Genomic DNA, 25424 nt, shown 5'->3' on the forward strand with positions numbered 1-25424 from the left:
GTCAGATTTTACAAAGTAGGCATACTAAACATTAGTCATTGTTACATAGTAACATAGTTCATAATGTTGAAAAAGACCAGAGACCATCAAGTTCAACTTCTTGTGTCCCTACTGTGTTCCAAAGAAAGGGCAAAAAACCCTTGAGGCTGATGCCATTTGCCACATTCCTTCCCCACTCCAGATATATCAGAATTAACTTTCTGTCCCTATAAATCTAATGTCCATAACCTGAAATATTATTGCTCTCCAGAAATGCATCCAGACCCCTTTTGAACTTTTTTATGGAGTTCACCATGACCCCTTCCTCAGGCAGAGAGTTCCATAGTCTCACTGCTCTTACAGTAAAGAACCCCCATCTGTGCTGGTGTAGAAACCTTCTTTCCTCTAAACGTAGAGTATGCTCCCTTGTTATAGATACAGTCCTGAGTATAAATAGATCATGGGAGAGATCTCTGTACTGTCCCCTGATACATTTATACATAGTTATTAGGTCTCCCCTAAGCCTTCTTTTTTCTAAACTAAATAAACCCAATTCTGATAATCTTTCTGAGTACTGTAGTCCTCCCATTCCCTGTATTACTCTGGTTGCTCGTCTTTGAACCCTCTCCAGCTCCACTATATCTTTCTTGTACACTGGTGCCCAGTACTGTACACAGTATTCCATGTGTGGTCTGACTAGTGATTTGTATAGCGGTAGAATTATTTCCTTGTCGTGGGCATCTATGCCCCTATTGATGCACCCCATGATTTTATTTTCCCAGGCAGCAGCTGTCTGACACTGGTCACTACAGCTAAATTTACTTTTAACATAAAACTCCTAAGTTCTTTTCCACGTCAGTTTATAGTTTGTGTAACAATTCAGGGAAATAGTCATATGGGCAGGAACTTAATTTTAAAGGAGTACTCCAAGATAGGAAAATTGTCCTCCATACTGCTGGCAGTAAAAAAATAAAAAGAGATACATACCTTTTTTCTCTCCCCCGGTGCCTCTGGTTACCCACTCCGGTCTCCTCCACGATCCTCTACCTGGTTGGGGAGCGAAGAAAGGTATGGATCTCTTTATTTGTTTACTGTTGGCAGTATGGAGTACAATTTTCCTATCCTGGAGTACTCCTTTAAAATGGGAGTGAATGTCAGATGATGGGTGGGGTGATAGTCATACAATGTTGTACATTCAGGTGCATGTATACCTCATACACACTCCCTGAATGATTATTAAAATTAAGTTCATACCGATGTGACCGATTGTCAGACAAACTGTTAGGATTCGGCAGGCTGGATGTGGATCCTCTGTGTCAGCGAGGGATTGGCGTGGACCGTGTCGGCGGACCGGTTCTAGGGTTGCTACTGGTATTCACCAGAGCCCGCCGCAAAGCGGGATGGTCTTGCTGCGGCGGTAGCAACCAGGTCGTATCCACCGGCAACGGCTCAACCTCGCTGACAGCTGAGAAGGCGTGGGACAGAAGGACTAGGCAGAGGCAAGGTCAGACGTAGCAGAAGGTCGGGGCAGGCGGCAAGGTTCGTAGTCAATAGCAATAGCAAGAGGTCAGGTACACTGGTAAGGCAAACACTGTAACACTTTCTCTGGCACAAAGGCAACAAGATCCGGCAAGGAAGTGAGGGGAAAGTGAGGTTAATTAGACAGGGAGCAGGTGTAGGCTAATTAGACTGATTGGGCCAGGCAGCAATCATTGGTGCAATGGCCCTTTAAATCTTAGAGAGCTGGCGCGCGCGCACCCTAAGGAGCGGAGCCGCGCGCGCCAGGACGTGACAGCCGGGGACCGGGACAGGTGAGTGACTTGGGATGCGATTCGCGAGCGGGCGCGTCCCACTATGCGAATCGCATCCCCGCCGTCAGAGTCAGTGCAGCGCTCCCGGTCAGTGGCCGGGGTGCTGCAGAGAGAGGAACGCCGCGAGCGCTCCGGGGAGGAGCAGGGACCCGGAGCGCTCGGCGTAACACAAACTATAAATCCTCATATCTCGGGAACAAAGGGCGTATCAGGAAACCGTAAAAAGTGTGTGATCAGGGCATCCTAAGCTATTTAATGACAATACAATCTTATTTTATGGGGTTGGCCACAAGTCCTCTTTAACTCGAGTTGGTTGACACTTTTGCTGAAGTCCACATTTTTTCTGGTTTCAGATCAGATAGGTTAATAGTAGCTATCCATCATCTCTGGTTATACTCTATATTTTAGGGTCAGACAGGCAGGTCACAGACTTTGCAATCTTTTATGATAATTTTAATTTTGTCTATGCAAAAAAAATATTTAAATACAATCCATCATTTCCAATAATTAATGTGCATATTTACTTTGTATTATATATTTTTTTACTGCATTTAGAAGATAAGGAAAATATATTGTTAAGTATTTACTGGATGTAAGCACTGTTAATATAAATTTGAAACTGTATAGCCTCTTATTGAATATAAAATAAACTCCTATACTAGCTTTTCTTTCCTAGAAGAAAAGAAAGTTTTCCATTAAATAAAGTTTATTGTATAGTGAACATACTGTATATACTTTGTGTCTTATGTACTTATGCAACTTACCGTATTTATCGGGGTATACCACGCACCGGCCTATAACACGCACCCTCATTTTACCAAGGATATTTGGGTAAAAAAAGTTTTTTACCCAAATATGCATGGTAAAATGAGGGTGCGTGTGTGCGCGTGTATACCCCGATACACCCCCAGGAAAGGCAGGGGGAGAGAGGCCGTCGCTGCCCGCTTCTCTCCCCCTGCCTTTCCTGGGGTCTAGAGCCCTGCTGCCGGCCCTTCTCTCCCCCTGACTATCGGCGCCGCTGCCCGTTCTGTCCCCCTGACTATCGGTGCCGGCGCCGATAGCCAGGGGGAGAGAAGGGGCAGCGGCACCCATTGCCGGCGCCGCTGCCCCGTTGCCTCCCCCCATCCCCGGTGGCATAATTACCTGGGTCGGGTCTGCGCTGCTGCAGGCCTCCGGCGCGCGTCCCCTGCGTCATTGCTATGCACGGCGCGGCGCACTGACGTCATGCGCCGCGCATAGCAACGACGCAGGTAACGTACGCCGGAGGCCTGCAGCAGCGCGGACCCGACCCCGGCAACAGGTAATTATGCCACCAGGGATGGGGGGAGGCAACGGGGCAGCGGCGCCGGCAATGGGTGCCGCTGCCCTTTCTCTCCCCCTGGCTGTCGGCGCCGCTTCTCTCCCCCTGGCTATCGGCGCCGGCAATGGGGCGCCGGCACCGATAGTCAGGGGGACAGAACGGGCAGCGGCGCTGATAGCCAGGGGGAGAGAAGCGGCAGCAGCAGTGCTCTAGACCCCAGGAAAGGCAGGGGGAGAGAAGCGGGCAGCGACGGCCTCTCTCCCCCTGCCTTTCCTGGGGGTGTATCGGCGTATAACACGCACATAGACTTTAGGCTAAAAATTTTAGCCTAAAAAGTGCGTGTTATACGCCGATAAATACGGTATGTATTTGTCAGCACTTTAGTTCTTCACTATTTGTATAATATTTTTAAGTAAATGTTAATATGCTTCTTTACATTCAAAGCTAGTATTTTAGTCAGTATTTTCAACCGAAACCAGAAGTGGAACCAACACAGGAAAATGTGAAAATTTCCATTGGATAAGAAATCTGCTTAAAAATTAGACACTGTAATGTCCTTGTTAATGAAGTCATACAGGTATCACTCATTGCTAAATAAGTTCTTATGTCTTACAGATCTATTTTTATGCACACTATGTGTTTGAGAAATCTGGGATTCCCGTTGAAAACATCCCTTATGTCACACTTGGGACTGGAGTATGCGAATGTATCACTGCTATGACATGTGTAAGTAAGCTTGGATTTTGACAGATTCTATGGCAAATTCTTTACATTATTGCTATCCATATATAAACATTTAGGTCACCCAGGCAACACACCTTGGATTCACACAGCGCAAAGCTGAAAATCAAGGCCATACCTACCTTAGGGGCAAGTTGTATCATAACATAGTTCCTATGATGCACCTAAAGGGTGGGGCTAGATCTGGTTGGTTCTAGTCTCATCTTATTGGGTGGCAAGAGCCAGTGCAGGACACTCCTTTCCAGAGTGGGTTAGGCTGCATTCCCATCATGATTTGTGCCTCAAAGACCCTGACACGTCAGCAGAAGCTCAAAATCGGCTGCCAACTTATTCCTGCTCAGATCCATACTGACCCCATGAAATCCATGTTTTTCAGTCAGAAACAAAAAAAACAGATGTGGTCATGAAATGACCTAAACTTATAGGGGGATATTTATCAAAGGATTTAGACTGGTTTTACCTGTCTAAATTTGTCGCACAGAAAATCGCAGTCTAAATATGTGCAACTTTTTCTTTAGAGGATTTTTAGAACATGATGCATTCTAGTCTATTTGAGACGGAAAAATGCATTGGTGCTGAATTTATCACAAGCGACTTTTCAGCGACAAGTTGCATCGGCTGAAAGTACGCTGAAATCTCAGACTATACTGAAGCAGGTTTAAATACATACTAAAGCATAGATCTCAAAGTCTGTGCACAGAATTTATCAAGAGCAAGTTTTTTTTTTCCTGCCTCTCCTTCCTACCCTCCATAAAACCTAATTCCCAGCTAGGATTCCGAATTTCTGTTTGGAGAATTTTTAGTTTGGAGAATTTTTAGGCTGCACAATTTTCCAGCACTTGCCCCACCTACAAACTCCCAACCATAGTGGTCCAAAAGGTAATGATGGCCCTGCTCCTACAGTAGGAGTGCCCTACACCAATAGTGCCCCCTTTTTGTGCTTCTTACAAAGATATGTCCTCTTTGTATCCCCATGCAGTGGTATTTCCATTTTGTGCCCCTCACACGTGTAGTTTTCTTTTGTCTCCAAGTAGACCACCCATGTGGTCGATATATAGTAGATAAGCCCCCTGATTAGCTAACAAACCCCCAATTTTGCCCCATTTGCACCAATTATCGTCCCCTGTATGTAAAGTAGTTGCTTCCACCCCCTAATAGTACCTCCTTTCCCCAAAATTTTTTCCACATTAGGTAGCCCCTCTATCAGACTTTATTTGCACTTTTTACTTACATAAGAGGTTAAGAGGTAAGTCCCTCCAATAGCGCCCCTTTGCATGCATATTTTTCCCCACATAAGGAAAGATAGATAGGAAGGTCCCAACCACATCAGATAACATAGGTAGGTCCCGTTTAATAGTTCCCCCCTCCAATACCCCTCATTCATTGTCACGATGCCGGCTGGCAGGTAGTGGATCCTCTGTGCCAGAGAGGGATTGGCGTGGACCGTGCTAGTGGATCGGTTCTAAGTCACTACTGGTTTTCACCAGAGCCCGCCGCAAAGCGGGATGGACTTGCTGCGGCGGTAGTGACCAGGTCGTATCCACTAGCAACGGCTCAACCTCTCTGACTGCTGAAGATAGGCGCGGTACAAGGGAGTAGGCAGAAGCAAGGTCGGACGTAGCAGAAGGTCGGGGCAGGCAGCAAGGATCGTAGTCAGGGGCAACGGCAGGAGGTCTGGAACACAGGCTAGGAACACACAAGGAAACACTTTCACTGGCACGATGGCAACAAGATCCGGCGAGGGAGTGCAGGGGAAGTGAGGTGATATAGGGAAGTGCACAGGTGATCAGGCTAATTGGAACCACTGCGCCAATCAGCGGCGCAGTGGCCCTTTAAATCGCAAAGACCCGGCGCGCGCGCGCCCTAAGGAGCGGGGCCGCGCGCGCCGGGACAGGACCGACGGAGAGCGAGTCAGGTACGGGAGCCGGGGTGCGCATCGCGAGCGGGCGCTACCCGCATCGCGAATCGCATCCCGGCTGGAGGCAGTATCGCAGCGCCCCGGGTCAGTGGATCTGACCGGAGCGCTGCAGTGAGGAGAGTGTAGCGAGCGCTCCGGGGAGGAGCGGGGACCCGGAGCGCTCGGCGTAACAGTACCCCCCCCCTTGGGTCTCCCCCTCTTCTTAGAGCCTGAGAACCTGAGGAGCAGACTTTTGTCTAGGATATTGTCCTCAGGTTCCCAGGATCTCTCTTCTGGACCACAACCCTCCCAATCCACTAAAAAAAAGGTTTTCCCTCTGACCTTTTTTGATGCCAGAATCTCTTTGACGGAGAAGATGTCCGAGGAGCCGGAAACAGGAGTGGGAGGAACAGATTTGGGAGAGAAACGGTTGATGATGAGTGGTTTAAGAAGAGAAACGTGAAAGGCATTAGGAATACGAAGAGAAGGAGGAAGAAGAAGTTTGTAAGAGACAGGATTAATCTGACACAAAACTTTGAAAGGACCAAGATAGCGTGGTCCCAACTTGTAGCTAGGGACACGGAAGCGGACATATTTAGCGGAGAGCCATACCTTGTCTCCAGGGGAAAAAATGGGAGGAGCTCTTCTTTTCTTATCCGCGAACTTCTTCATGCGTGATGAAGCCTGTAAGAGAGAATTTTGGGTCTCTCTCCATATGATGGAAAGGTCACGAGAAATTTCATCCACAGCGGGCAGACCAGAGGGCAAGGGGGTAGGGAGGGGGGGAAGAGGGTGACGGCCGTACACCACGAAAAATGGGGATTTGGAGGAAGATTCAGAGACTCTGAAGTTATACGAGAATTCGGCCCATGGAAGGAGATCTGCCCAGTCATCCTGGCGGGAGGAAACAAAATGTCGTAAATAATCACCCAGGACCTGGTTAATTCTTTCTACTTGTCCATTGGATTGGGGATGATATGCAGAAGAAAAATTTAGTTTAATCTTGAGTTGTTTACAGAGAGCCCTCCAGAATTTAGACACGAATTGGACGCCTCTATCCGAGACGATCTGCGTAGGCAACCCGTGAAGACGAAAAATGTGTACAAAAAATTGTTTAGCCAACTGAGGCGCTGAAGGAAGACCAGGAAGAGGGATGAAATGTGCCATTTTGGAGAATCGATCAACGACCACCCAAATAACAGTGTTGCCACGGGAAGGGGGTAAATCAGTAATAAAATCCATACCAATCAGAGACCAAGGCTGTTCGGGGACAGGCAGGGGATGAAGAAAACCAGCGGGCTTCTGGCGAGGAGTCTTATCCCGGGCACAGATAGTGCAGGCTCGCACAAAGTCCACAACATCCGTCTCCAGAGTCGGCCACCAATAGAAGCGGGAGATGAGTTGCACAGATTTCTTGATGCCCACATGACCTGCGAGATGGGAGGAGTGACCCCATTTGAGGATTCCGAGGCGTTGGCGTGGAGAAACAAAGGTCTTTCCTGGAGGAGTTTGCCTGATGGAGGCTGGAGAAGTGGAAATCAGGCAGTCAGGAGGAATGATGTGTTGCGGAGAGAGTTCAACTTCCGAAGCATCCGAGGAACGAGAGAGAGCATCGGCCCTAATGTTCTTATCGGCAGGCCGAAAGTGAATTTCAAAATTAAATCGGGCAAAGAACAGAGACCACCGGGCCTGGCGAGGATTCAGCCGTTGGGCAGACTGGAGGTAGGAGAGGTTCTTGTGATCGGTGTAAATAATAACTGGAAATCTTGATCCCTCCAGCAGATGCCTCCATTCCTCAAGTGCTAATTTGATGGCTAGAAGCTCTCGATCCCCGATGGAGTAGTTCCTCTCCGCCGGAGAGAAGGTCCTAGAAAAAAAACCACAAGTGACAGCATGCCCGGAAGAATTTTTTTGTAGAAGAACAGCTCCAGCTCCCACTGAGGAGGCATCAACCTCCAATAGGAAGGGTTTGGAAGGGTCAGGTCTGGAGAGCACGGGAGCCGAAGAAAAGGCAGACTTGAGTCGTTTAAAGGCGTCTTCCGCTTGAGGAGGCCAAGACTTGGGATCGGCATTTTTTTTGGTTAAAGCCACGATAGGAGCCACAACGGTAGAAAAATGTGGAATAAATTGCCTGTAATAATTGGCGAACCCCAAAAAGCGTTGGATAGCACGGAGTCCGGAGGGGCGTGGCCAATCTAAGACGGCAGAGAGTTTGTCTGGATCCATTTGTAGTCCCTGGCCAGAGACCAAGTATCCTAGAAAAGGAAGAGATTGGCATTCAAACAGACATTTCTCAATTTTGGCATAGAGTTGATTGTCACGAAGTCTCTGAAGAACCATACGGACATGCTGGCGGTGTTCTTCTAGATTGGCAGAAAAAATCAGGATATCGTCCAGATATACAACAACACAGGAGTATAAAAGATCACGAAAAATTTCATTAACAAAGTCTTGGAAGACGGCAGGGGCGTTGCACAGGCCAAAGGGCATGACCAGATACTCAAAGTGTCCATCTCTGGTGTTAAATGCCGTTTTCCATTCATCCCCCTCTCTGATGCGGATGAGATTATAAGCACCTCTTAAGTCCAGTTTAGTAAAGATGTGGGCACCTTGGAGGCGATCAAAGAGTTCAGAGATGAGGGGTAGGGGGTAGCGGTTCTTAACCGTGATTTTATTAAGACCGCGGTAGTCAATGCAAGGACGTAGGGAGCCATCTTTTTTGGACACAAAGAAAAATCCGGCTCCGGCAGGAGAGGAGGATTTACGGATAAAGCCCTTTTTTAAATTTTCCTGGACGTATTCAGACATGGCAAGAGTCTCTGGGGCGGACAGAGGATAAATTCTGCCCCGGGGTGGAGTAGTGCCCGGGAGGAGGTCGATAGGACAATCATAAGGCCTGTGAGGAGGTAGAGTCTCAGCTTGTTTTTTGCAAAAGACATCCGCAAAGTCCATATAGGCCTTAGGGAGACCGGTTACTGGAGGAACCACAGAGTCACGGCAAGGGTTACTGGGAACCGGTTTTAGACAGTCCTTGGAACAAGAGGGCCCCCAACTCTTGATCTCCCCAGTGGACCAATCCAGGGTTGGGGAATGAAGTTGAAGCCAGGGAAGTCCAAGGAGAATTTCAGAAGTGCAATTGGGGAGGACCAAAAGTTCAATCCTCTCGTGATGAGATCCGATGCACATTAGAAGGGGCTCCGTGCGGAAACGTATGGTACAGTCCAATCTTTCATTGTTTACACAATTGATGTAAAGGGGTCTGGCGAGACTGGTCACTGGGATGTTGAACCTGTTGACGAGAGAGGCCAAAATAAAATTTCCTGCAGATCCAGAGTCCAAGAAGGCCATAGTAGAGAAGGAGAAGGCAGAGGCAGACATCCGCACAGGCACAGTAAGACGTGGAGAAGCAGAGTAGACATCAAGGACTGTCTCACCTTTGTGCGGAGTCAGCGTACGTTTTTCCAGGCGGGGAGGACGGATAGGACAATCCCTCAGGAAGTGTTCGGTACTAGCACAGTACAGGCAGAGATTCTCCATGCGGTGTCGTGTCCTCTCTTGAGGTGTCAGGCGAGACCGGTCGACCTGCATAGCCTCCACGGCGGGAGGCACAGGAACGGATTGCAGGGGACCAGAGGAGAGAGGAGCCGAGGAGAAGAAACGCCTCGTGCGAACAGAGTCCATATCTTGGCGGAGCTCCTGACGCCTTTCGGAAAAACGCATGTCAATGCGAGTGGCTAGGTGAATGAGTTCATGTAGATTAGCAGGGATTTCTCGTGCGGCCAGAACATCTTTAATGTTGCTGGATAGGCCTTTTTTAAAGGTCGCGCAGAGGGCCTCATTATTCCAGGATAATTCTGAAGCAAGAGTACGGAATTGTACGGCATACTCGCCAACGGAAGAATTACCCTGGACCAGGTTCAACAGGGCAGTCTCAGCAGAAGAGGCTCGGGCAGGTTCCTCAAAGACACTTCGGATTTCCGAGAAGAAGGAGTGTACAGAGGCAGTGACGGGGTCATTGCGGTCCCAGAGCGGTGTGGCCCAAGACAGGGCTTTTCCAGACAGAAGGCTGACTACGAAAGCCACCTTAGACCTTTCAGTGGGAAACTGGTCCGACATCATCTCCAGGTGCAGGGAACATTGGGAAAGAAAGCCACGGCAAAACTTAGAGTCCCCATCAAATTTATCCGGCAAGGATAGGCGTAGACCAGAAGCGGCCACTCGCTGCGGAGGAGGTGCAGGAGCTGGCGGAGGAGATGATTGCTGAAGCTGTGGTAGTAACTGCTGTAGCATAACGGTCAGTTGAGACAGCTGTTGGCCTTGTTGCGCTATCTGTTGTGACTGCTGGGCGACCACCGTGGTGAGGTCAGCGACAACTGGCAGAGGAACTTCAGCGGGATCCATGGCCGGGTCTACTGTCACGATGCCGGCTGGCAGGTAGTGGATCCTCTGTGCCAGAGAGGGATTGGCGTGGACCGTGCTAGTGGATCGGTTCTAAGTCACTACTGGTTTTCACCAGAGCCCGCCGCAAAGCGGGATGGACTTGCTGCGGCGGTAGTGACCAGGTCGTATCCACTAGCAACGGCTCAACCTCTCTGACTGCTGAAGATAGGCGCGGTACAAGGGAGTAGGCAGAAGCAAGGTCGGACGTAGCAGAAGGTCGGGGCAGGCAGCAAGGATCGTAGTCAGGGGCAACGGCAGGAGGTCTGGAACACAGGCTAGGAACACACAAGGAAACGCTTTCACTGGCACGATGGCAACAAGATCCGGCGAGGGAGTGCAGGGGAAGTGAGGTGATATAGGGAAGTGCACAGGTGATCAGGCTAATTGGAACCACTGCGCCAATCAGCGGCGCAGTGGCCCTTTAAATCGCAAAGACCCGGCGCGCGCGCGCCCTAAGGAGCGGGGCCGCGCGCGCCGGGACAGGACCGACGGAGAGCGAGTCAGGTACGGGAGCCGGGGTGCGCATCGCGAGCGGGCGCTACCCGCATCGCGAATCGCATCCCGGCTGGAGGCAGTATCGCAGCGCCCCGGGTCAGTGGATCTGACCGGAGCGCTGCAGTGAGGAGAGTGTAGCGAGCGCTCCGGGGAGGAGCGGGGACCCGGAGCGCTCGGCGTAACATTCATACTGCTACTTTAGCCAATACAGAAACAAAATCCTGTAAGATGGGCCTTGAAAATGACGGAGAGCCTGGAGGCTGAGCAGGGCTTCCCAACAGGTTATGCTAGGGTAATTTTAAGGGCAGGAGAGGAGCAGTGCAGCAGCAGATGCTGTAGTTTACGCCAATTGTGGACAGCAAGATTGTGGAACGCGTTCCACATGGGATGTCTGTGACATCAGAATGCAACGCTCACCCGTCTATGCACTACGATTCGTGCCCCCTGCTGTGATGGACAGCATTGAGTGCTGATTTGTAAACATTAAAAATACTTTACCGAATACAGTATGTTAATCCGAATCCCCTGACTTTTTTTGCATTGGGGGCCTCACTTTTCCTTGCATACCACCGGCACAAACACTTCATGCAGAATATTAAGTAAACCTTCTTAAATTAAATATGTGTGAAGTACATGCACAGTATAAAACTTAGGAAATGACTAAAACTATAAGGCAATCTCCAATAAGCTTAGACTTTATTGTGTATTATTAATATCCATACATCATATAAAGTGATATTAACATTAGCATTATGCCAGCAAGTTCGTAATCTTTTATTTTTAAAGGTGTATTCCAGGCAAAAACTTTTTTTTTATATATCAACTGGCTACGGAAAGTTAAACAGATTTGTAAATTACTTCTATTAAAAAATCTTAATCCTTCCAATAGTTATTAGCTTCTGAAGTTTTCTGTCTAACTGCTCAATGATGATGTCACGTCCCAGTAGCTGTGCATGATGGGAGAATATCCCCATAGGAGCTGGACAGCTCCCGGGACGTGAGTCATCAGAAAGCAGTTAGACAGAAAACAGCAACTCAACTTCAGAAGCTAATAACTATTGGAAGGATTAAGATTTTTTAATAGAAGTAATTTACAAATCTGTTTAACTTTCCGGAGCCAGTTGATATATATATATATATAAAAGTTTTGGCCTGGAATACCCCTTTAACCATTTTTACTATTTTATTCCAATGCATATAACTTATAAAGAGTGATAATTTAAAGAATAACTTTGAGGCCATATTCACAAGTAGCATAGTGGTACAGAAAGTCCATTACAATCTGGTTTTCCTAAATCCCATTGATATTCCGTTAGAAATGCTGTGTTTAGACATGCTGGTCATTATGTGCTTATTGTTTGCAGGGTTTGCTGATAGACAGAGCTGGAAGACGGGTTCTCATAATTGGAGGATATTCTCTGATGGCATTGTTTTGTATTATATTAACATTGACACTCACATTTCAGGTAATTATTATTATATATCATTTGTAGATCTGATGTATCTAATGGTCCCTTTACACAGGCAAATTATTGCCCAATCGACGATATTCAATCCCTTGTTAAAAGGACAATTTACGCAGTCCAGCTAGGAGTGATCGGCAGCCTTTGCGTGTTCATCAGTTGATCACAGTCAATAATTTGGTACAGATGTTATTCCGAATGTTTGTTTGGTTTATAATGCCCTTTTGTATTGGGTCAATAAGGCTAGGGCTAAACAGAGCCTTTTTGTAGTGCTTTTGAAGAATAAGCACGGGTCACAACAGTGCATACTGCATAATCCAGTGCAAACCTTTCAGATTTTCTAGTCCAGCCTAAAATCAGACTATAAAAATGGCCATCGAATAATGATACTAAAATCTTGTTCCAAATTACAATACTTTAATCTTCATCATTCTCAATATACAAGTTTTTTTCTATGTATGTGTGCTGCTGCAACATGAACCTATTCAAGGTTTGTTTGTTTTTCTAGCAGTTAGTGAAAGTGAACTTGTCACAGTAACAATGCAGGCACCATATTATAGAGCAAGAGGAGCTGAGCAGATTGATGTATAGTGTTATGGGAAAAATTTTGGGATAACTTGTCATCTATGTATGTAAACCTCTACTCACTCTGAGCTACGTAGTCAAGTGGGTGGTCCTACTCAGTAACTGACAACTACCTGTGTATAATGGTACATATAGTGAGAGCTGTCAATCACTGGTAAGCATTGTCCACTTGATTATGTAGCCAAGAATGAGCAGATATACATGATTAAATGGAAGGCTGGTACTTTTACAACAAAACAATATATATCAGTCGGCTCAGATCCTTTTGCTTTATAACCTAATGCCTGCAGATTAGACAGCTTTTTAAATATGACAGGTTCCCTTTAAACTTTTGAGCTGTTTGCTGATACCTTACAATGACCTTGTTGTTTTTTTTTTGTCTCTTTATCTAGGAATCGTATCCATGGGTGCCTTATTTTAGTATGACAGCTATTCTTATGTTTATATTAAGTTTTGGTCTAGGACCAGGTATGTACCCAATATGGCAAAATGCAAACAAGACTGTAACGTGATGAGCAAAGCAATGCACATATAGGTTTCAAAGAACAATTTAGACAGTATGAATGTTCAGAAATGCAAGAGATAGAAAAAATAGCAAACTAGCCAAGAAGGATCAGTTGTACATTCAGCCCCATACTTGAGGTTTTAAGGATGGTTCAGCGCAATAAGATTCAAATCATGTTTTTCCTCTGTTTGGCATATAAACAGGGAAATTTACCTGACATTTATGTCTTAGCATTGGTTTACTTCACATTCTTGCCATTCAGTTATTACTCACTTTTTCGCTTAAAATAAATAGCTACACACATTTAGGTAAAACAAAACTATTTAAACCAAATATATGAGTGAAGGTCCATTTTTTTTCAGGCCCCTCAAAAAAACTAACTTAACAGAGAGAAAGTGTAAGCAATGGCAAACAGCTTTGACATATACTATCTTCATTAAAATCAATATTTTCACTGTAGTATTTGTGTATGTTTTTAAAGTACAAAGACTCAAGATGGCTCAAATGTCATGTGAATCAAGAAATAGGTGCATTTAGGCTGTCATTGTCAGATGTTTACAAATTTATTTTTGTCCCAATTGCACAGCTGAGATTTTAATTCTACTATATAAGGATAGGTTCACACATACGCAGATTTGATGCACAGGATTTTCTGCTGCAGAATTCAATGTAAACTAAATGACTGAGCACAGCTTCTAATCTGCAGTTACTAATCCTGCGCATCAAATCTGCGCAGGATCCTGTATGTGTGAACGTACCCTAAGGGTATGTTCAGACGAGTGGATTGTTGCAGCGTATTTCGCTGCGGATCCACCGCTGAAGGACACGCTGTATTCTGCCTTTACATGTGCCTGCTCGGAGCGGCAATACACGGCTACGACCAGACACAGAGCAATGTGCGAGTCGCCGCGCACATGCCCAGTATACTTGCATGTCGCGGCAGCTCTTAGCCTAGCTCATTGAGCAGGGGGAGCGGCCATGACGTGTGCGAGTACACCGCGCATGCGCGGCGACTCGCACATGGTTTCAGTGTGTCTGCACGTAGCCGCGTATTGCCGCTCCGAGCAGGTACATGTAAAGGCAGAATACAGAGGGTCCTTCAGCGGCGGATCAGCAGCATAAAGTACACTGTGGATCCGCTCATGAAAGAGTCAGTGCCAGAGTCAACGCCAGATTTAGGTAACTGCATCATACAGTTGCATCTTTCACAGAATGACTGACGTTTTGAATCCGAATTTGAGAAACACACTTTGTATGTAAGCAAAATAATATATATTTTTGCAGTCATGTGGGCGGTTCTATTCAGTGATTAGATTAGGACCACCCACATGACTACTTAGCCCAGAATGATTTACATAAGTAAATTAGAAGTTTGCCTGAAGCTTTTTTAAGAAAATTATATATATCAATCTGCTCAGCTCCTTCTCTACAACATGATGCCTGCAGATTGGACTGCATTTTAAACAGAATAGATTCCCTTTTACAGCTAGAGGACACATGGATCTAAAATTTGTTAAATACATAAATATAAATTGGGTATCATTGTAATTATGTAGACTTACAGAATAAAGATAATATATAATTTTAAAAAGTGCACTGTGTAGAAAGGAAACCCCGAGAAAAATGATTTTTTTTGGCTTCGCTGTAGATTTTGTGAAACAATGAGTGACGTCATTACAAAGCACAATTGGTCCTGCATAAAACTGAAAATGCAAAAATGAAAAATTGCTGCTTTCTTAAAGGGTTACATTTTTTATGTAGAAAAAATATATATATTTCTGTTAACCAAAACTATTATGCTCTTAAACCAATAGGTGGAGTCACCAATACCTTAACTGCAGAGTTATTCACCCAGTCAGCTCGTACAGGAGCTTACATGATAGGTGGATCTGTAAACTGGACGAGTTTTTTTGTAATAGGAATGGTTTTTCCATTTATAGTGGTAAGTATTTCTGTGTTCAAATACAAATATGTACCTGAACTGAGTGACCGAATGAGTGATTCACTCCCCACTGCTGAACTGCACTTCCTCGCACTGAGCACAGTTAGAAAATTGAAAACAGATTAACCGTTTAAAAGGGTACTCCGTTGGAAACATCTTATTTCCTATCCCCAGCGATATCCCCTATCGCTGGGGGCCCCGTGATCTCCAGCCCGACAATGGCTGCGTCCGGAACACGTCACACCCCCTCCATTCATGTCTATGGGAGGGGGCGTGATGGCTAGTACATAGCCGTCACACCTCCTCCCATAGAAGTGAACAGAGGAGGTGTGGTGGCCGGCGTCACCAGTCATCGGGCACGGAGAAGAGTCCGCTCTGTGCACCGAATGACAGGGGTGCCGCAGCAGAGATCGCGGGGGTCCCCAGCGGCGGGACCCCTGCAATCTAACATAAAGGATAGTGGATAAGATATTTCCAACGAAGTACCCCTTTAAGTGTCTATGTATGTATATGTCTAAGAGGTAATCCACAAATGCACTTGATTGAACAGATCACATTTACAAGCCTTTATATTTTATTGTGGAGATAGCACTGGTTGAGGAAAAAGTTAAACTCCTAGCAGGTAGGACTGAGTATCAAGTATTGTCAGAGCAGTTGGACTTATAGGGAAGTAGTTATTCCCTATCCACATAATCCTGTCTCCTGCCCTGCACCCTGGCTCTCTCCATGCGCAGAGTGACCTCCACCACCACGTTATGAAGGGGTGATCGACACACCCCTCCATGTATCTCTATTGGAGAGCGTTTGGTTATCTCTGGCTCTCACACTCAGATACATGGAGGGGCGCATCGACCACTGTTTCATGCTGTGGTCGACAGTAATCCATGCACGAAGTGTTGGTTGCTCCATGCTTTGAGAGAGCCAGGGTGCTGGGCAGGAGATCACAGGGGGTCCCAGCAGTCGATACAAGACCCAACCCTTCCCTCGCCATGCGCGATCACTTAGTCCCTATCCACAGGATTCTGTGATATGGGAAAAGTACTCATGTACCGGCGATCCCTTTTTATGTCCTTTTACACTGGCCAATTATAGGGCTGATCGCCTACCTGTGTAAGTGTGTGCACACATTCAGGTTTTTAATTGCAATTATTGAATACAAAGCCAGGAACAGATTATACAGGTCTTCCTTTTACAAAGTAAAAACTGAGGCTTCTGCCGTATTCAAATCCAATCATCTTTGCATTCAATCATTGCAATTAAAGGAGAACTCCAGAATATAAAAATTGTCCTCCATACTGCCGTCAGAAAAAAAAATAAAGATGTACATACCTTCCTTCGCTCCCCCAGGGGCCTCCGGTAACCGGCTCCGGTCTCCGCCACGATCCTCTTCCTGGTGGTCGGTGAGTCATACTGCGCTCAGCCAATCACCGGCCGCAGTGAAGTCCCGACTCAGCCAGCGATAGGCTGAGCGGCAGTGTGAGAAAGCTTCAAGACACAAAATTCTTCACTACACCAGCACCTGCTGCCGGGGCGAAAACGTCGCACTGCCACTCAGCCTATCGCCGGCCGAACCGGGACTTCGCTGCGGCCGGTGATTGGTTGAGCACAGTATGACTCGCCGACCACCAGGAAGAGGATCGAGGCGGAGACTGGAGCCGGTTACCGGAAGGTATGTACATCTTTATTTTTTTACTGCCGTCAGTATGGGGGACAATTTTTATATTCTGGAGTTCTCCTTTAAATACCTGAACATGTGAATACAGCCTAAAAGAGCCAGCATGCAGCTGAACGAGCAAACACTTGTTGATTGGATATTTTGTGCATCCATTTAAATTATCACTGAGTTCTACACCAATGATTATTTCTTATTATACCTTATTATATTATACCTTATTATTCACAATTGATGTTCTGTAGTGTACCTTCATGTTTCAAAGTAAAAAATGTATTTAACATCTATTTTACCATAAGACCAAAAACCTAGACTGGAGACTAGCTGATAAAACAGAACTGTTTCATGTGTTATATTATTTTGCATACTTAGTATCACAGTCTCTGTTCCTTTTTTTTTTTCCAGAATGGGTTAAATCAGTTCTGCTTCCTGTTTTTCTTTGTGACCTGCGTTTTAATAGCTGGCTTCATCTACTTGATTGTACCGGAAACAAAGAACAAATCCTTTCTCGATATTAAAGGAGACTTCCATAAACTTAATTATGGACACTCTTCCATAAGTTACCACCTAGTGGAAGATAATAGTATTGCACTAGAAGAAGCCATGTGACCTCTGTGAATGCACACCGTTTATATTAAATAATAAAAGGAAGCTTCATTTATACACTTATCTAATTGCTATAAACATGAGAACTGGTAACATGGCCAGGATTGTGTAACATGCAGTATACTGCTGCTAACATTCGACAAGATAACTTGAAGTAAATAGTATCACTAGTTTTTATTTTGCACCAAAGGCATTAAACATATTGGGGAAAATGTGTCATTCCCTGCACATGCTTTTTTTTTTTTTTTTTTTTTTTTGAGCAAGCCCCATCTTCACACCAAATTTTATGGGCAAAAATGGAACTTGCCAAAAACATTTGCACAATTTTGACACTCTACACTGGCATAGAGAATGAGAAATTCCCATTTGCGGACTGACAACTGTAGAATAAAGAATTAACACATGCACAGAAACAACCAAAGTTTCTATAGTTTTGCAATTTATAAGTAATAGCTCACCACAAAACACACAGTGCCACTATTGCTAAGCCTGAGACCGGATAGTTGGGCCCGAAGGAGGGGGTTATACCTGCCAATATGGGAGACCTCGGTCCTTATATCGAGTTCGGAGGTGCTGGGAACCAGAAATATAGGGAGGGATTTTTCAAAGTTGTCTATTTCCCGCATCAATATAGACCAACCTACAGAGGGTTAGGCCGGTCTATTGTGCGCTTAATTTATCAAAAGAAGCACAGCTCTTGATAAATTCTGTGCACAGACTTCGGGATCTATGATTTAGACTGTATTTAAACCTGCTCCAGCATGGTCTGACATTTCGGTGTACTTTCGGCTGATGCGACTTTTCGCCAAAAAGTCGCTATTGATAAATTCAGCACCAATGCTTTTTTCCGTCTAAAATAGAGTAGAATGCATCATGTTCTAAAAATTCTCTAAAGCAAAAGTCGCGAAACAGTCGCACGTATTTAGACTGCAACTTTCTGTGCGACAATTTTAGACAGGAAAAAACAGTCTAAATCCTTTGATAAATCTGCCCCATAGAATCAGAAACTCTCCCAAGTAGAAAGAAAACGGTTACCCACACTCACCGCAAGGCTTCAGACTTCCTGCTCCGACATGGAGTCTTGAACGGACCCGGTACTGGACAAACTGCAAGGCGCTCAGAGTCTACTGTCGGCGGTTTCACACACAGTGTGACTGCCGGCAGTCGACTCAGCTCCCTGCAGCTCGTCCAGTACCGGCTCTCTTTGAGACTCCAAGTCGGAGCAGGAAGTCTGAAGCCTTGCGGTGAGTGTGGGTAACCGTTTTCTTTCTACTTGGGAGAGTTTCTCAATCTATATAAGTAATGTGATCTGATAAAAGCTGCAACATAGCAGTAAAAGGAAAAGACTGTGTTCATATTGCCAGCAATAGGTTCTATTTGCAGTCTCTGTCACCAATCCAGTCAGAATAGTGGTACCAAATACAGTCCTTTTTCCCAACAAAACAATGAGTAAACAATGGGAGCAGCTGACCTCAAGTGGGGTCCATCAAGCACAAAGGGTACAGATTCAGCACTGCAATATGGTTTCCATTATAAACATATACCCAATATACATGTGTGTATGTTCCAGCATCTTGGCACAAGTTACTTATATGTCAACAACAAACATAGAATAGGTGGTTTAACCCTTACCCACCCCCATTTGCCTGGGGCGGGTTTTTTGTTTAAAGTCCCATACAAGTCTATGGAAAATATATGTTACTGCATAACTTTCAAACGGCTGGAGATATTTCGATAATACTTGGTCACATGTTACTTATATGTCCACTTAAAATATAGGATAGTTAATCTAACCCTTAACTACCCCCATTTGTGAGGGTTGGGGTTTTTGTTTAAAGTCCCATGCAAATGAATGGGAAAGTAAGTTCCCACATAACTTCAGTACGGCTGGAGATATTTCAATACCTGGTACACATATTACGGGTCGGGATAGGAGGTCGAGATAGTAGGATGGGATATGAACATGTAATAGGTTGGGAAAGGAGGTCGGGATAGGAGGACAGGAAAGGAGGACGGGAAAGGAGGACGGCATAGGTCGGGATAGGAGGTTGAGATATGAGGACGGGATAGGAGGACGGGATAGGAGGTCGGGATAGGAGGACGGGATATGAGGTCAAGATAGGAGGTCGGGATAGGAGGACGGAAAAGGAGGTCGGGATAGGAGGTCAAGATTGGAGGTCGAGATAGGAGGACGGGATAGGAGGTTGAGACAGGAGGTCGAGATATGAGGACGGGATATGACAATAATATATGAGGACGGGATAAGAAGTCAAAAGCTTCCTCCTTTGTTTATTTTCCTCCCCAACAAGGATTATGAAGGAAAAAACGGGCAACGCCGGGTACTCAGCTAGTACACAATACAAATGAGTGGGAAAATAAATAAATAAAAGCACAAAAAAACCTGCTAGCATTGTAATGTACTTTAGTTGTGTTTTATTTCATACTTTAAATCAGTATGCACCCATGATAAATTCAGAGCAGTCTAACAGTGTGGGCAAGCTTTTTTTCATTGTGTGTGTGTGTGTGCAAAAGCTTTAGGAAGGTGTGGAAAAATGCTGCTAAGTAACAATGCTTTCAAAAAGCATTGTTACTTAGCAGAATTTTTTTTAATCAAATAGCAAAATGCTACTTAAATGAACAGAAAAGAAAACTAAATCAAATCAATGAGTCCACATGAAAGAAGGTGAAAAAGATTCCGGCACTGCTGTTGTCTTTTCCTGGGTAATCCAATTACAATATGCTGTGTATGCTGATGGTAACTGAATGCCAAATTGTGGATCAATGAGCGTGGTGCTGCATGCTAGTCAAACAAATGAAATCACTACACAAAAAAGAAAAAAGGATTGCGGAGCAGCTCACCAGATCCAGAGGCTGAGGTGGTACGTCCAATTCCCCCCGTACCACCTCACCTCAGCCTCCTTCTACCGCGATGTAATATCCCACACTACGGACCTAGGATCTGGTGAGCTGCTCCCCGATCCTTTTTTTTTTTTTTTTGTGTGTAGTAAATCAAATCAATATTTGTTGCAGCCACTCTTTATCAATATCAAAACTTGTGTAGGGGAAAATTTGCCCAGTTGCCCATAACAACCAATCAGATCGCTTCTTTCATTTTGCAGAGGCCTCTAAAAAATTCAAGAAGCAAGCTAATTGGTTGCTATGGGCAACTCAGCAACTTTTTTCTGGACAGGTTTTGATAAATCTCCCCCTTTGCCTCAATGTAAACTTGCAGGGGTTTTGTAGGATTAGTGTCAGGTGCAAGATTAACCAATTATACCAGTGACAGAATAATGAATATTGTTTTCATATGTAGGTTAAAATACAGTCATTAACTGAAACAGACACAGCTGTGTAGGGGGCTTATAATTGGAAAGGGGACAGCCAAACTGCTACATAGGTGAGGATGGAAAGATAATTTCATTTTTCAGGTACATATACCATGACAATACTTTGCACAAGACAGAAGGTAGTTATACTGCATAAGCAAAGTGTCTTTCGGGTAACGATTTAAAGCAGACTGGGGTTTCATGATGTGCTGTTTACACTACTTTGAAGACGCACAAAGAAGCAGGCAATGTTTATTTCCTACTGTGACACAGCACACACAGCTTATACCATAAGGGGAGGATGTACTGTATAGAAAATGCAATATTATATGACATCCATTTACATTAAATTATGAGTCTGTAGAAACCTTTAGTGAGAGACACCTTTATTAGTTGTTCTCCACACTTTGTGTCATGAATGGGAGACCCCATCTATGATATCCATGGGCCCTATTAGTGCCTTATTTTTCCCCATTACCCTGCTTCTCCAAGAGCAACAAAATATGACAGTGGGTCTTAAAGGACAACTGCAGCCATAACAACTTATCCACAGAATAGGGGATAAGTGTCTGATCGCGGGGGGTCTGACCGCAGGGACCCCCCCACGATCTCCCAAACGGGCCCCAGCATTGCGCATAGCGCCGACCTCAGTGAGGTCAACGCTACGCCCCCTCCCCATACAGCTCTATGGGAGAGGTGGGGAGGCACGGACGCTGCCTCTTCGCCTCTCCTATAGAACTACATGGAGGAGACGCGTTGGCCGCAGCATCATGCCACGGCCCTGTGCAGGAGATCGCGGTGGGGACCCCCCACGATCAGGCACTTATTCCCCTATCCTATGGATAGGAGATAAGTTGTTATGGATACATATTTCCTTTAAGTCCCTTCAAGCTATTCACGGGTAATTCATTTTAATATATAAAGAGGGTTTAAAAATAAATAAATCAATAAATAAAAAGGGGCAAACACTTAAAAAAATGGACAATCCCTTTGAATATGTGCATTGATATAACACATAAGGGAAACTCCTTTTTTCTAAACATTTATGTATATATTTTGTGCTTTATTTTTATTTCCTATTGTGTTGTTTTTTGCCATTACCCTACATCGGTCACAAGATTGCACAAGAATACCAATACATCTTGAAGTTAACGTTTCATATAATGATATTATGTACGGAATAGAAATCTTTACCTGAACCATTCTATGGCTTAGCGAATCACCTTTGTAAACTGGTTTGTGATATTGCCACGTCCTTTACATATAAAAATTACATGTTGTGAATGCAACTTATGTTACTTATCTGATTGACAGAATGATAAAGCTATACTTTATATAGAATCTCTGCTACTGTGTTAAATGAGTAGTCCGGGCAGCATGCTTTCTTATATCTTTACACTGAGGGACATGTATCAAAACATTTTACCCGTTTTGTGTTAAAATTTTTGCACAATATTTTGCGCAAGATGTTTTTTTGCATCTTTTTTGCGCACATTCTGGTGGAGCATTTCCTCCAGATATGTATATTTCGGTGTACCTTGGAGTGACATATTTATTACGCACAAATTTATTAACTGCTTACATTTCATTTACCCGCACAAATCTTGCGCAATGACCATATTTTTAACGCAAATTTAAGCCATCTTGGAGTGCACGTAGTAAAATGCTCTAAATCATCAATTCCATTTTTCAAAGAGTGGATTGAGGAGATTACTATATTTGCCTGCAATTTATGAAACTCATTGCGCTTGATTGATAAATTTTGCGCTTCTGCGCATAATTTAGAATTCGGCAAAAGGGGTAAACTGTTCTACCATACACAAATAATGATACATGTCCCCCATTTTATATATATATATATATATATATATATATATATATATATATATATATATATAATATAATACAGCACCCTATTAATTAGCAAAAAAGCAACCAGGTAGAGAGAGATGCTGGGAGTCCTTCATAAAAATGAAATGTGCCAGACATCATTTCTCTGCAGGCCTTACATGTCTAAAGTGATGATCAGATACAGTCAGTGGCAGAATGAACATTTACATCCAGTGACGTCTTCTCCAATAGTTGTTCTCTAGTGTTCTTTATTCGGACCAGGCCGCCAGAATTCCAAATATATCTCAACTATGGAGTATGCTGCCCCAATGTCCTTGAATTCTAACCCTCTATACTAGCTCCAAATACTGCCACACACTACTCCCCTAAATACTTCCATGTTTGCCCCCCCTGAAATGAAAAATAATGCCTCTCTGACCCCCCCCCCTCCCTTAAAGAGATTATCCAAATCACCTAGTATCAGACTTTTATTGTCGCACGCACCTGTTTTTTCCCTGCTGAGTCCAGCTATGCTTATCTGATCTCCTCATGAAATTACATTTTTTTTGCATTCTGAATTTTAATCCCATACAGCCTGCACCCAATCACTGGTCTCAGTGGTCATACGCTGTCTATTGCTAAGGCTGCTGGGCATATATGGGCACATCATAATTGCAGGGAAGTAAGCAAAAGTGGGGGGAAGGAAAGAAAGGGTAGCACTGAGTGTGCCAGGGATGTACCGTATATAGCAGATTATGGTAACTAAGTCCCAGTTTCACTGACTAGGTCACTAAGCCCCCTTAAAGGGGTACACCGTTGCTAGACATGCAATCCACTATCCAAAGGGTCCAGCTGCTGGGGACACCGCGACCTCTGTTGCAGCATCCTAGTCACTCCACTCCGTTCCGGATGACTGGTGATAACAGTCGCCACGCCTCCTCTATTCATATCTATGGGAGGAGGAGTCATTGTGGTGTGACGTAGCGATCACGGAAGCCCCAGGCTTCCATGACCCTAACTCTGCAGCGCCAGGACGGAGATCACGGGGGATCCCCGCGGCCGGACCCACCCCGATAAGACAGGTTATCCCATACCCTTTGGCCAGGGAATATTATGTTTAGGGTCGGCGTACCCCTTTAAGTAACACAGCGAGTCAGTGCCTCTCATGTATTTGTGCCAATGTGCCTACTTAAGAATTTATGCTTCTGTGCCCCCTTAGGTAATTGAAACACCATACCCTAAGGGTAATTTAAGAGTTATTGTCTGTGCCACCATGTCTCCTGACAATACTCACCTGTCACTGTTTGAATGCTGCTCTGCTGATTTGTAAGGTCTGGTCTGGATGATGTGTAAAGATGCAGCCAGTGCAGATTATGCCACTCACATCACACAGGAATGATCAAATTAAAAAGCTGTGCACCTAAATGCATAAAGAGCTGGATTATTCTTTGTGTTGTTCCCCAAAACTAGCTGTTCACCCCCTCCCTAGGTACAGTATGCAGTAAAGGGCACCAAACATGGGAGGGACCAGGCAGTGTGTACAGTAATGACATCATACGGAGTAATCTGCCTTACTACCTGACCTCTCTTAACATATACATGGAGAGTAGGTAAGGAAAGCTCAATTAGGGCTTGGATTAGCTGGCAAATGCACATGCAGCATTCAAATTGTTCCCTAGCAAGGCATGGGAAGGAACAAACCGAAAGCCAGCTGACTCCCGAGTACTGGCATAGCATCTGAGAAAGAATGAGAGCCTGCAGTCTGAGATCGATCCCTGCCAGGTATCATCTTCTCCTGAAGCAGACCTCCTTGTTGCCACCTGTAGGGACAAGAAGCACTGGGAGGTGGGTTGGGGCCTTTTTAACATATATGTTTCCTGTGCCCACAGTAATGACAAAGCATCCTCTATTCATGGTACAGCCATGAAGGAACAGGCTGTAGAAATGCACATTAAAAATGCAATGATAACCTTTCGAAAGGATTTAGATCTGGAAATAATCCCAAAGAGCAGATCTATCATGTATACTTTTCTGTCATACCGGCAGATTTGTATGCAGATGTCATGCAGTGCGGTAACCCTGTATATGCATTGCTCCACATTCATTTGGCTGTTTTTACAAAATCCCTAAAATGCTACCTGAATGTCATCTTGAGCTTTAGTCTCAGTCCAACAATTCTAAAATAATTTTTCTGAACACTACCAGTTGATGCAACGCTGCTCTGGGTTCATAGCTGAGAAGTAAAAAAAAAAAAAATAAAAGATCTTTATTTTATAACGAAAAGTACTAAAATGTTTTATATACAATCTCAAAAATTTTACTTGCTGTCAGTGAATGAGAATATTTTTTGCTTACGTCAAGAAAATGAAATCTACATAAACTTTATATTTCTCACAAGAGTTTGCTACAGTTTGATCACAAATCTAGAAACTAGATTGGATACAACACCCTAGATTTCAGGGTGATACGATGTAGTAAACATTCCATAAAGAGAATTGTGCAGTTGATATGACCTGTCATTACATATATTGGTTGAAATTGTAGCATGATGTGTATTAGATTTGCATGGGTTTAAAGGGGTACTCCGGCTCTAAGACATCTTATCCCCTATCCAAAGGATAGGGGATAAGATGTCTGAAAGCGGGGGGGGGGGGGGGGGGGGGGTCCTGCCACTGTGGACCCCCACAATCTCTCCTGCAGACACCAACCCATGGCAGCTGCACAGAGCGATGTTCGCTCCATGTCTAAAGGGTCACGACTACGGAGCCGGAGTTTCATGAGTTGTGACATCACAAAACTCTGGCCCCGTAGTCGTGACTCTTCATATACGGA

General features: G+C 44.7%; 1 protein-coding gene and 1 long non-coding RNA gene across 5 annotated transcripts in view; one reads left to right on the forward strand and one right to left on the reverse strand.

Moving 5' to 3' along the window:
• LOC130309111 (solute carrier family 2, facilitated glucose transporter member 11-like) overlaps window positions 1–17624 on the forward strand; it is an 87913-nt gene extending 70289 nt beyond the window's left edge. For 2 of the 4 annotated variants that reach the window (XM_056552292.1, XM_056552287.1), the window contains exons 6-10: window positions 3706–3816; window positions 12028–12129; window positions 13104–13179; window positions 15031–15158; window positions 17236–17621. In XM_056552292.1, the coding sequence (XP_056408267.1) occupies window positions 3706–3816; window positions 12028–12129; window positions 13104–13179; window positions 15031–15158; window positions 17236–17439 (621 nt within the window). In that variant the 3' untranslated portion in view covers window positions 17440–17621. Of the gene's footprint in view, window positions 1–3705; window positions 3817–12027; window positions 12130–13103; window positions 13180–15030; window positions 15159–17235 lie in introns of all 4 variants that reach the window. The other 2 variants (XM_056552285.1, XM_056552286.1) reach the window with 2 other exon arrangements.
• A 5679-nt stretch (window positions 17625–23303) lies between these two features.
• Window positions 23304–24822, reverse strand: LOC130309157 (uncharacterized). Its single transcript, XR_008857869.1, has 3 exons — window positions 24731–24822; window positions 24294–24412; window positions 23304–24012 (listed from the first exon to the last, which is right to left on the reverse strand). It is a non-coding gene; the product is annotated as an uncharacterized LOC130309157 (long non-coding RNA).
• Window positions 24823–25424: the final 602 nt, after the last annotated feature.

The sequence above is a fragment of the Hyla sarda genome, chromosome 1, assembly GCF_029499605.1.
Source record: "Hyla sarda isolate aHylSar1 chromosome 1, aHylSar1.hap1, whole genome shotgun sequence".
In the NCBI taxonomy this organism is placed as follows: Eukaryota; Metazoa; Chordata; class Amphibia; order Anura; family Hylidae; genus Hyla; species Hyla sarda.